Below are 12,957 nucleotides of genomic sequence, written 5' to 3'. Positions count from 1 at the left end.
GAGAACGCTCTGCTCTCTCTGGTCACCTTTATTGTCCTTGCAAAGCACCTTCATGCCTCGGATTTGTTTTGCCAACAAAACAAATTTCCTCCTTTGCATGGGCATGAGGCTGTCGCTTCCTGCCAGGGCTTATTTCTATGGCAACAGAGGGAAGGGAAAACATAAAATAGAGGGAAAAAAGGACTGTGAAAGGGAGAGCTGGAGTTGGGTGTGTCCACATACTCAGAAGCAACAACACTAATGGCAGTGTTTGGAGTTTAAAAGAATGTAAGCCTGCAATCTCAGGGCTGACTGGGAGAAACATGGATGTTTATTGCTGATATGCAGCAGTGCCATGTTTTATGTAGAACACACACATGAAGGAAGGATTGTTATCTATGTAAGTTTCATTGTCAAACCTAACGTGGACTCCCTTGAACTTACTGAAGACACAAGGAAACACACCCTGACATACTTCAAAACCACACTAGGTTACTCACACATACAAGGAGGAAGCAAACAAGACATACACAGGTGATGACTTTCAAACATTTCTATCAATATCACAATTTAAATCTTATTCTGGTTAAGAGAAAGAGACAGTCATTAATGAGATGATATAATACATGCTGATAAGCTACACTTAAAAGCCTCTGCATTCCAGCACACCTATTTATATTCTTATCACCTTTGTGGCACATATACACACACTGTGCATGCAGATTGTGTGTTACAGTGTCCTCTATAGGTGAGATACAGTTACTGCACACTGAGCTGCTGGTTTTCATTGAGCTCATGTGGATTTCTGTTTAAAGAACATGCAGGGAGGTCTCTGATGATGCTTTTACTGCACAGGAAGGTCTGTCATTTGCTCATGCGCTCCATGCACTCTGCAATTTGAGAGTGCAAAGTAGAGAGTAAAAGTTCCCTTCAGCTAGAGGATATCGGTCTTAGAAGTTTAAAGGCCCTTGAGCAAGATGCTGACAGGATCCCTGTTCTAAAGCTGAACATGACCTTTGCTCCTGGGCTCATTAACCCATGAGTGACTGGAGGAGATGTACAAGTCACTCTGTGTGTTCTTTGTATGCAGTAGTTAGAGATCAGCAACTTGCTTAGCTTGATTAAGCGCAATTGCATTTTGTAAAGTGCACAGTGTCAGCACAATTTTGATACAAGCTATACAAACAGCAGCAGGTTATCTTAGTTGAGCTATTTAGTCCAGCAACTCTAAAGCATATTATATCTTGTTTGTCTACCCCCTTCAACAACAATATAAGTTATGCTTTCATGGGGGGCTACATGGACTATTTCCTGTGTAGGCGTAATTCTTCTTGTATGGATTAAACAAGGTAAACATAACTATTCCAGTAGTGAGCTTTTAGAAGTGCTTGTAGGCAGATTTTGTTCCCTTTTCTAGCCACATGTTTCTCCCCAATACTTGTGTGACATGCTGGTCTTCATGACAAAACAGCTAGCTTAGCTTAGCTATTTTTTTTATGCGAAGCTAATCTGCTGCTGGTGGTAGCTTAAGCCTACAGAAATGAGAGTGGCATCAGTCTTCTCATGCAACTCTTGGCCAGGAATGTTTAAACTGAGGGCTAATGATAAGATAAGAGCGTAGTTGTTGGGGCGCTGGTTTAGCTCAGATGCTAGAGCAGGTGGCCCGTGTATAGAGGAAAAGCCCTCCATGCATCGGTCTACACCACTCTCTCTTCCACACATTTCCTGTCAATCTACAGCTAAGGAATCCTGAATCTGGGGCCTGAAACTACAGCCTTCCTCTGACTTCTAACTGTATTGTTGCCTCTTCATGCTGTAATGTTCCTTGGCTGCAGGGGGCGATGTTGCACAGAAGCAGCACAGAGCGGGGACTCGGGCTCGACAGCTGCAGATCAGATGTCTCTGCTCTCTAAATTACTGACTGGCGACTTTGTTTTGTGACTCATAAAGCCCAACATTTTCTCTGCTCTTGCTTGTGACTGGTTTTGCATTATGACTGCATGTTTTTATGCTTGCTCTCATTTTTATTGCAGCCCTGTACAGACTGTAACAGTTTAAAGGGTGTTTAAGTTCCTGGCTGAGTTTTTATCTCTGTGCAGCTCAGCCGTCTGCAGATCTGGAGGCATTACGTTCCCTTTGTGTCATTATGTGATTGAGGCTGATTATGTGCATGCAGACAGTTCCTATCAAACTCTCTACATCAAAGCATTGTCCTCCCAGCACACACACACTCTATCCCTTACACTACCCTCCTTATTCCTCCCCCTTATCTCCCCCTCCACCCTTTCAACAGGGCAATAGCATGCTCTCTAATTTTTTCCAGATGTCACGTACCTCCCTTCCTCCTTTTCCTCCTCTCTTTTCCCTCCATTCTGAACCCTCATAGGGTCGACTGAAACCCTGACACTTCTGCCACCCCTCCCTCTCCTCTCCTTCGCCCCTCTTTTCTCCCCCCCTAGACTCGTTCAACATGTTGGTCTCAACGACAAAACATGACCCCGGGAGGTCATGCAGGAGAGGAGAGGTTGGAGCGCTACCAAAGCAGAAAGGAATGCTGAAGCAGATGCATTTCCCACATTGCATGAAGTGCTTGTTTTATTGCAATCAGGCGTTTGTGCGTGCTGTTTGTGACATGCTCTGTTGCTCCCATTTAAATGTGACTGTTTATTTCTTGTGCAGAGCGATTTAAAGAGAACTTTTTCTTTGTCTCCTCACTTTCATCCTCCATCTTGCCCTCCTTTTCTCCGTCCCCCTCGATTGGAACCACCTGGGGGAGTTGAGCAATGGAGCAGTGGATACATGCAGGGTCACGAGCATGCACAAGGGAACCAGGTGTTCCTTCCACTCTTCTTCTATCATTTATATTAATGTAGGAGCACCTGAAATGTGGCTGCATCCTCTTCTCCTTAATCTCTGCTCACAACGACAATTTCAGTGGAGCTGCACACATGTTGCATGGAGAGTTTAGAATCTCTTTCACCATCTCCCTCTAAGTGCATAAACACACTCAGTCATGCGCTCACAAACATACCGACACACTCAAACACACACTGTTAAAGCATGTGAGCTCGGACTAGATCTGTGATTCCCAGCTCTAGCTAAAGCACTTAATGATCCCTGCAGCTGTTGCTCATGTAAACTCTCCTTACACACATATAGACAGACAGACACACAATCCCATCTCCTCATCCCCTCTCTTCCTTCCTTTATCCTTGCATAGTGATTTTTTGATACTACAAAGCAACACTAGACTTCACACAAAGAAACATATAACATGCTCCTAAACAAAAAAAAGTGCAAACACACAAAAATGCCCATAAAGACCCTCACACGCTTTACAAGTTTGCCGCACACAGGCACAATCTGTTATGAGTTTGACTAATTTCCTATTGATAAAAGCTCCGTTGGAGGATCAAAGCTGCTGTTTGTCGTCATTGCGGCACATCCTCCTTGGATTACTGTTATAATCCGCTAGTTTCATGCGGTGTCATGTTACCAGGATGTGTCTCTCTGATGCGTGTTAGGCCCTCAGGGAAAAGTGAGCCTTTAAGATCCCTGCATACAATAGGATGCACATGTTTCCACAAGCACAACTTCCTGTAAGTTTGCATGAGGCTCATTAGTCCCTTACAATGTCAGGCCTGCATGGTGCACATATTTGTGCATTTCTGTGTGTTTGATCATTTCAAGACTTTTACTGACTGTGTTTTATGTCCTCTGTGTATACGTGTGCTTTTGTTCATGCTAAATGTGTGCATTATGTGTCAGCATGGTACGAAGCAGTGTCTGAATTGCTTTTTTACTGGCTTGGCTGCAGCGTGCAATACTTCTGGTTTAAACATCATTTGTCTCAAGCAGAGTTCTAAAATATTCACATCCATTAAAATAATTGTTGGGAAACTTTGCTTTCTTGCCTGGAGTGAGATGAAAAGATCGATTATGTCTGTACAGTCAATCTGAAAACCACAGCCAAGAGAAGGTTAGCTTAGCTTAGCATAAAGACTAAAAACAGTCTGGTCTGTATTCTAGTGATAATGTGCTTAAAAAGAGCTATGGAGGTGCTGACAGGCTGACTTTGTTACATTTACATCTGTTTTCCCAACTTTGGCCTTCATGCTAAGCTAACTTCTTAGCTAACCTGCTGCTGATAAAAATCTTCATATTTAACACAAAGATATGGTCAGAATATTTAGTTGCTATTGCACTATGACAAGCAACGTTTTAACATTGTGTCATTGCATGTGTTTTAACTGTTCCACGCTAATTTCAACTGAATGAGACGTCTTGCTGTTGTTGACACAACTATCACAACTCAGGTCGCCTTGCTGAATTGTTTTGGAGTTTTGACACAGTGTCGTGATGACACTGTTGGTGTTCTCACTCTCCAGTATACAGAGACCTTTAGGACTTCTTGTACACATTGACTTTAAATTTAAGCTTGACTTCAGTATTTCTATTTAAAATGGCAGTTGATAAAATAGTCTCTTCAACCCGTTTTACATTGAAATTTCACAGTGCTGTGATGAAGCTCCAGCATTATGCCGTCTTTGCCATTTTACATTGCACCAAACAACACCAGCGTAAAGCCTTCCTAGTGTGTGTTTTACACAGCGTTTCAGCATTGTGGAAGCAAAACGTGTGAAAGGTGTAAACAAACAGCACATGCTTCACATACACACACACCGCTGTTCCTGCCTGCTGGCTCTGTGGTTTACACTGACGCCGTTTCACCTCTGTCACTACCTCTGATGGTGCGGACACACTGCACGCGACCAATTCACCTACATTTGCTTCCGCACAGCCTCGCTGGTCACTTATTGGGGTGAATTGTGGAGTGTTTTCAATCAAACCAACACCCCATAAGGTTTATTTACTGAATAGTATACCACCGTCTTCTTAAAATGAATGAATATGACATAATGAGGGAGAAATGTTGTTAGAAAGTGGCTAGGTATCCTCAAAGCATGCTGGGATACCTAGCAATGCACAACAAGCTGGCGGCGTCACTTTTTAACAGCTTTTCTCACTTAGGCTTTGTCATAATCATCCATTTTAAGAAAACGGTATTGTACTGTTAAGTATACAACCTTGTGAGGAGCTGTTTGATTGAAAAGACTCAGGCCAACAAGTGACAGACGAGGCTGTAGGCGAATTGAGCGCGTGCAGTCTGTCCACACCGTGATGCCGGCTCACAGGCAGTACAACTTCGCCCCACCACTCCGCCTTTACATGGAAGACAAGGTGTAACAGAGACATAATGAACCCGCCTTACACTGGCAGTGTAAAAGGGGCTTTCCACTTACTTGGAAAGTTTGAACACCCACATTTCCATTAAACATTAACAAACAGTACCTGCTAAAGACGATTATATGATCCAGTTCCAAGCTCCTTTTTCACTGAAGACAATTCCATATATCACAGAAAAGGGAGTGTAAACAGGCCTAATTATTAATGATGGCTGAATTCCATTACCTGCTTCAGTTTCAGGGTCCTGGGCTGAGCCCAATTTCACTCCAATGTTAGCTCATCACTCCTCCCTACTAACGGACTCTGAATAGTGAGCCGTTGGTTGAGATTTTGGACAATTACGGTCATCCTTCTGTGTCATCACTTCCAGGTGTAGATTTGAGGATCTGTTAATTTCGCTCCTAAAAATGTGACGCAATGCATTGTGGGTTTATCACAGAAAGTATCATTCATGCATGGGCACTTCCTGTTTGTTTCCATGGGGAGACTTTTGAGGGCACTCAGAATCTGACCCCTTGATAAAAAGGCAATTGTAGATTGTAATGAACTACTACATAGTAAATGGCTAATGATTTGGGGCGAAAAAAAAGTTATTAATTACACCTGCACTTTTATTATATGACGAGTGAAAGTGCTAGAATAAATGTAAGAAGTAAAATTAAGCTACATTTTACCTGATAATGAAAATATGAAATATAAACCATGTATAATAATCCTCACTGTTTCATGTGCAACTTAACATCATAAATAGACATTGTTCATCCCACACAGGCACACACTTCCCCTCCTCCTGTGTCTCTCTCCTTCATTCAGGCTGTCTCAACACCCGAAGACCTTGCAGAAGAAACATAACACTATCCTAGACGACCTACATACGCTGCAGCATCGTCTCATTTACATGCACACACAAACTCACCTGCACTGACCTGGATATTCTTTATTTCATGCAGACACACACATACATAAAATTTGGCAGTCTCATGTAACAGGCACGATCAGGTGCAGACAGCTATACTAACCCTGCTCTCTCTCTCCTCCTGATGGTATTAGGTTTCTCCTCTGCATACACACTGTATCTGTCTCTGCCAGGAGACTGAGACATCACATGGCCGGTTGATTGGACAGCAAGAGGCCCGCTAGGGATGTAGTGAAAGGATGTGCTGGTGAAACAAGTTTGCAGCCCTCATTGTGTGCAGGCACAGTGGCAGACAGCCCTGTTCGGGGTCCTTGATGCCTTTTGTGCCAGCTTCTTTGTGAATCTGGGTCAACTCCAGAGCACTTTTTCCCCCTCACAACAATCTGTATCTAAATCAGTCTAACATTACACTCACTTCCCTCCTCCTCTGATCCCCTGCGCTCACTTTCCTCAGATTATTTGATCTTGTCTTTCTTTATTGTTGCCATCTTTCTTTTTGTATCTATACATCTCATTCACAGACTCAGCTCCCCTTGGAATGAGTCCTTCCCTTTTATTGAAGCCAACCCACAGACCAGTTGACTCTAATAAAGCAACTGGACTGGTCCCACTGTGTCCGAGGGCAAATTGATTGTTTTCTCAATGTGTGTGTTCCTAAGAGAGACTAGAAAGACAGGGGTACAGATGAGGGAGCAGCGATGAAGAAATGCTATGGAGACATTTTTTTGCCAGACAGGAAATGACCTCCCAGAGAGAGGGGGCTTCCCCAAGGGTTATATTTCTCTCTGCCTCTCACACACAGACACTCAGTCATACAGAGCTATAATGTCTGACTATGATGTCTACCAACAGATATGCATGAGAAAGAGTCCAATCAGGGAGTGTTTGGAGCCTCTGCTCTCTGCTGGAGGGAGCTACAACAGTCATCTATTAGCTTGGCTCTGGAAACAATAGCATTGGTTTGTTGAGAAATTGTCAGTGCATGAATGTGTTTATGACTTTGCGTGCATGAATGAGTAATGACAATTTAATATTCCTATAGTTGTCAGATCTGTATTTTTTTTACAATGACATCACATGCTGCAACTCGGGGAGTCAAAAACATTTAGAAAATCAGCAGAGAAGTCGAAACAGTTAGCTAAGCGTAGGCTAATGGATAAAGATACAGAAAAGCTAAAAGTAGGCTATAACTAAAAATGTAAGCTAAAGGTAATGGATAAAAAGCTTAAGTAGTTAAAGTTGTTAGCCAAACGTAACAGGTGGAAATTTGAACTAGTTATTGCTGACTAACAGCATAGCTAGCTAAAGGTAGCTACAGTAGCATATAACGTTAAGCTAAAAGTAGGCTAAGGAATAAACACTCAAAAAGGTGCACAAATAGGCTAATGGATGAACATTTGAAATAACTACCTTTGACATAAACACCTGAAACAGCTATCTAAACGTGATAAACAGTGTACATAGTTAGCTAACAGCAAGATAATTGGTTTTAATTTAAGTCGTGAGCCAGCTAGCTAGCAAAAATTGATTGAATGTGCAGTTTAAAAAGTTAGCTAAAATAAATAAATGTTTATATTTGTTAAAATGAGCTATTTAATGTGAGCTAAAAGTAGGATATGAATAAACAGATGAAATGTTGGCTTCTGCAGCAGAAATTAGCCTATTAGCCATGCAAACTTGAAGACAGCGAACTTATATGACTCAATATGAGAAAATGAAAGTTAAAATATCATTTATAGCACTGGGCTGAATAATATTTCGTTTTAAAACATGGCAGGTGTCGTCAAAAAAGGTGTAGGCCGATAGGAGCCCCTCTATCAGTGTTAAGGATCTACCAGACAAATTGGCTGTGAACCACTGATCTAACATTGCGCTGGGTAAGCACTTTACCTCATGTGCCGTAAATGTTGTCTTGGCAGTAACATTGCGTGCTTTACAAACTGCACTGGAACACCAACCTTCATGTACACTGCAGACATTCATTCCTCACTCTGCAAATTTCTGCACAAAATCTTCACATGCTCCACTTAAAATGCATTTATTTCCCCACTTTCAAGTTGGAGATCTTTCACTCAGATTTGGCACCTCTTCTCGTCAGTCTTAACACACACTTCACGACCCGAATTCCTCATCTGCAAATGTGAACCATCTGTGCTCCTTGTGGCCCCAGCAACACGAGGCGCGTTAATGAGAGAATGGCAAATTATAGCTGAGCTGCATGAAGACCTACTGTACAGAGTGCACACTGCTGTTGATGTGATGATTGTAGTTTATTCTCACTATGTGCAAGCAATGTTCAGGTTTTATGTCCTCTGGCTTGCAGACTGCAGCATAACTGTGCACTTCTACAGCTGTTTTCTGAATGATAATTTTTCTAAGCTTATCAGAACCAATGACGACATGAATTAAGCGTTTTGTGAAACTTTTTATGAGAACTCTGGATTTCTCTGTCTGCGCCCCGCTGCGAGGAAATCCAAGACTTCGGGGACCCTTTGGGATTCCGTGGGAAGGAAATCTTCCTGTCTGTTTTGTCCATACCAGGGATCCGATCCAGATCTCAGACCCCCGGTGGCTGCGGGGGCGCGCAGGAAACTCGGTCAAAGGCTTTCTCAATCTCTCTCTCTCCCTCTCTCTCTCTCTCTCTCTCTCTCTCTCTCACTGTAGAGGCTCGTGTGTGTGTTTGATTACCCGCGTGCACGCGCAAAGCTCTGGATCTCGTGCGTCAAGACTGCACATCTGTTTTTGGCAGGGTCGCAGAGTTGCGGGGGGAGGGACTACTTCAGTTTTTGTGTGTGTGTTAATGTGAGTGTGTGTATGTGTGAGCGCGCTCTGCGCCTTAACTCTGCTTTTTTTTTTGCGGAACTCTGTAATTCGCAGCAGATGACCACTTGGGGGGATGGAGGGTTTGCTGGGACAGCATGAGAGCGCACTGCACAAATTAATGTGCGCTATAGATGATGCTGCAAAGTGATGGAGCCGTGTGCGTGATGTGTCTCTTCACTTTTCAGAGCAACAAGTGGAATATGGACGAGTGGATCTCCTGCGTGAGAGTGGAAAGGGGCGACTGCACCTGAAATACTCAAAGCGAATGCCGCATCAGCCTCCGGCTGTGCCAAGCGCGCTGTGGGGATGGATACCGGCAATTTCCTGGCGGGGATTTGCTTTTTTCTGCTGTCACTCAATGGCTTTATCTCTTCCTCACCGGCGGCAGGCTTTTGTCCCGACCCCTGTGACTGTCAGCACCCGCAGCACCTCATGTGCACCAACCGCGGGTTGCGCACTGTGCCAAAACCCGCCGCGCGTGTGTCTGAGGAGGTGCTGATCTTCAGCCTCGGGGGTAACTTCATTAGTAACATCTCTGCCTTCGACTTCACACGGTACAGTAACCTCGCGAGGCTGAATTTACAGTACAATCAATTACAAACCATTCACCCAAAAGCATTTGAGAAGCTCTCCAAGTTGGAGGAGCTGTACATGGGACATAATCTTTTATCAAATATACCCGCTGGGACTCTGCAGCCCCTGAAGAAATTAACTATCCTCTATGGGAATAATAATGACATTAAGAAAATCACACCGGAGCTCTTTGCTAATTTGGATAATCTTGTTAAATTGCGTCTGGACGGTAACGCAATAGAAGTTCTGCAGGACTCTGTTTTTAAAAGTTTGACCAGTCTCCATTATCTCCACCTGGAATCTAACAAGCTGCATCACATTCACAGAAACGCTTTCTCTAAACTCACCAACCTGCGCTTTCTAAATCTGGCGCAGAACAAGCAGTCTGCCGTGCGTAATGCCCTCACTTTTTCCCAACTCAAAGCTCTGACAACTTTGCTGCTGTCCGAAAATGAAATTCAATACGTCGGAAATCACGTCTTCCAGAATCTGAAAAAGCTGTCCAAGCTGTCCCTCAGTAACAACAGAATCTCTCGGCTGGACAGCGGAGCTCTGAAAGGGCTGTCAAGCCTCAGAGAGCTCCTGATTGACGGCAACGAGCTGGAGGAAATCCCCGCCGGTCTCCTCGACTCTCTGGAACGCGTCGAGGAGCTGGACTTCAGCCGAAACCGGATATCCAGTGTGGACTCTTTAGCTTTCTCCCAACTTAAACATCTGAGGGTGCTGAAGCTAAAGAACAACATGCTCACCAGCCTGTCAGGGGACATTTTTGCCCTCAACAACGTGCTTTACAACCTGGATCTCAATGGCAACAACTGGACGTGCGACTGTCGCCTGGAGGAGCTGAAAAGATGGATGACTGCTGCGCACTCTCAGGGAAAATTGTTGACTGTTTTTGTGCAGTGTCATTACCCAGCAACTCTGAGGGGGAAATATCTAGACTATGTGAACAGCTCCCAGCTGCAGCCCCTCGGGAACTGGACCCACTTGTGTAAGAGCCAAGCAGGGCTTGAGGAGAGCCAAGGAGGGGGGGTGTTGGTAAAGAAGGAGGTGAAGGAGATAGGAAGAGTTGATGCAATAAAGCAGGAGGAGAGAGGAGGAGAAGAAGGCCAGGGGGGGAAGGCAGAAAGTTTGGGTCAGGGGAAAAGTGAGAGAGAGCAACAGGAGGAGGTGGGAATCCAAGGAGACCAAGGGGGTCTAGAGATGGTGGCGGCATCCTCTTCTTCACTGGAGAGAAAGAAATCAAAGAAAGAGGCTCTCAGCCCAAGGTCACGACCTGCCGCAGAGGCTGCTGGGAAGCGTGCCAAAGGGAGACGAAGGCCCAACATCATTTCCGGAACTGATCCACCAGCTACTTCCTCACCAAGCTATGCAGTAATCCAGGACAAGAACACCACTGATCCAAACACAGGGGTCACCACCGAATCTTCAGTCCTGTCAGGAGAAAAGTTTGATCTCCTGCGGTCAGATCACGACGAGGCTTTACCTGTAATCACAGATCCGTGTGTGTTCAACCGCCACTTCATCACAAACGTTTCAGTGGATCATGTGACATCCAGCACTGTCACCGTCTACTGGACCACCAGGGATCATCACCGCTACACACCAGGACATGGACCCGGCCTGGATGAAGTCCACTATCGGATTCTGTTCGACCGGTTTGGGACTCCTGATCGATTCCCTCGCTACGTTTACACCGTTGGCACGGCTCGCTCCGTAACCCTGCAAGAACTCAGCTCAGACGTGACCTACATGGTGTGTGTGGAAGGCGTGGTCGGAGGGTCCGTGTGTCAAGTAGCGCCCCGTGACCACTGTACAGGCCTGGTCACTCTTCCTGAGGAGCTCAGGCGAGAGGGTGTCCTGACCTCTGACCTCCAGCTGGTGACGGTGGCAACGCTAGCCGGGAACGCCGTGCTGCTGCTCGTCGTGGGCGGGGTCTGGCTGGGGCGGAGCCTGAAGAAGAGGCTGCAGAGGAGGAAGTCGGCGGTGCACGTGCGGCACATGTACTCGACCAGGCGAACGTTTCGTCCCGCCATGACCACTGCCTCTGTGTCCACTGATTTCACCAGCTACCAGAGCAATCGACCTGCACGACTCGCACCACTAGAGGAAGGGGACCTCATTGAGTTCCCTTGTGACCGTTTCCTTGACAACAGCAGTGTTCGCAGAGACAGTGACATGCAGAGATTCTCTGACTAAAACCATAAAAAATATGCAAAACTGACGCTGCAAGATTTGTGCTGCAGTCTTTGGTCTTGCGCAATACAACCCACTTTCTGGACACGCTGCATTGTCGCAGTAAAAATGTGTTTTTGGCTGTGAAAGGTACCACCATGCTGTGTTTTGTTTTCTATTTGCCCACACGAATACTCTTAAACTCTCAAAAGAACAGCTGAGCTCATCAGTGCCTTTTCAGACACCAGAGGAAGTCCGATCCCTCGGACTTCCTCTTCCCGCTTTGCTCCTTTCCTCTTTCATTTCCTTGCACCTGCGTGCGTTTCTAAATGCGTGATGTTGTTGTGAGTGCAAAATGTGTATGCATGAATGAACGAATGATTCATCACTGATTTCAACTATGGTGCTAATATTGAGTTCACAGACATCATATTGTCTCATTTTGTACAGTGTGTAATGATGGCTGCTGGTTGGCAGGAAGAAAATCACTTGTTTTGTATCACATCTATCATGTTTTTATACTTTTATACATCATTTTTCATTACATGATGAAGTAAAATCCCCAACAATGTGACTGATTTGTCATTTGAGTGTTTATGGATGATTTACCTCTACAATAGATGTTAATCTATCTTTGATGTAAACCAGTGATTATAGAAAGCACACAGGGATTATATTTCTAGAGATAAAAGAGTATATGACGGTTTTCTATACATAGATTTATAAACATCAGATAATCAAAGATTACTTGCATTGACCTTTTGAACTCCTGGTTGTGTTTAACTCTTATGGTATGGTCATTATATGCCACAGCAGGCCAGACAGGTCAGGCTGCTCGCAGATACCATCTGGCATGTTACTGAGTGATAACATTAGCTGTAACCTAATACATGTATTTTATATTGTAAATCTGGACCAATTAAGCAAATTATTAGGCAAAAGCAGGTATGCATGCACACGCACACACATCTTCCCCACACTCACACATTGTTAAGGCCTCGTGTTTACACACTTAGGAAAAAATGGGTAATGCTTTACGTTATGGTCCTTGTAATAAGCGTTCGTTAATAGTTAAAAAGACCCTTATAAGTCCTTATAAGTTGCTTATGAACATTAAATATATGTTAATAAGACTAAGACATTTAAATAAATAAGACATTTATAAGCACTTATAAGAAGCTTGTTAACAATATATTGGCAGCTTAAGAGCGTTAATAAAAGCCTCATAATTTTTTGTTTATAAT

General features: G+C 44.2%; 1 protein-coding gene across 1 annotated transcript; it reads left to right on the top strand.

The window, feature by feature from the left end:
- The first annotated feature begins 9,271 nt into the window (after positions 1 to 9,271).
- On the top strand, positions 9,272 to 12,287 carry tril (TLR4 interactor with leucine-rich repeats). The gene has a single exon (XM_069681556.1). It carries the CDS (start codon positions 9,272 to 9,274, stop codon positions 11,735 to 11,737), a length of 2,466 nt encoding a protein of 821 aa, XP_069537657.1. The 3' UTR covers positions 11,738 to 12,287.
- The last annotated feature ends 670 nt before the right edge of the window (positions 12,288 to 12,957 follow it).

This window comes from Semicossyphus pulcher, unplaced genomic scaffold (assembly GCF_022749685.1).
Source record: "Semicossyphus pulcher isolate SPU_LCO1_2020_fin unplaced genomic scaffold, fSemPul1.0.p SCAF_5, whole genome shotgun sequence".
Lineage (NCBI taxonomy): Eukaryota > Metazoa > Chordata > Actinopteri > Labriformes > Labridae > Semicossyphus > Semicossyphus pulcher.
Note: the sequence above shows the minus strand (reverse complement) of the source record. Positions and strands in the feature narration are given on the sequence as shown.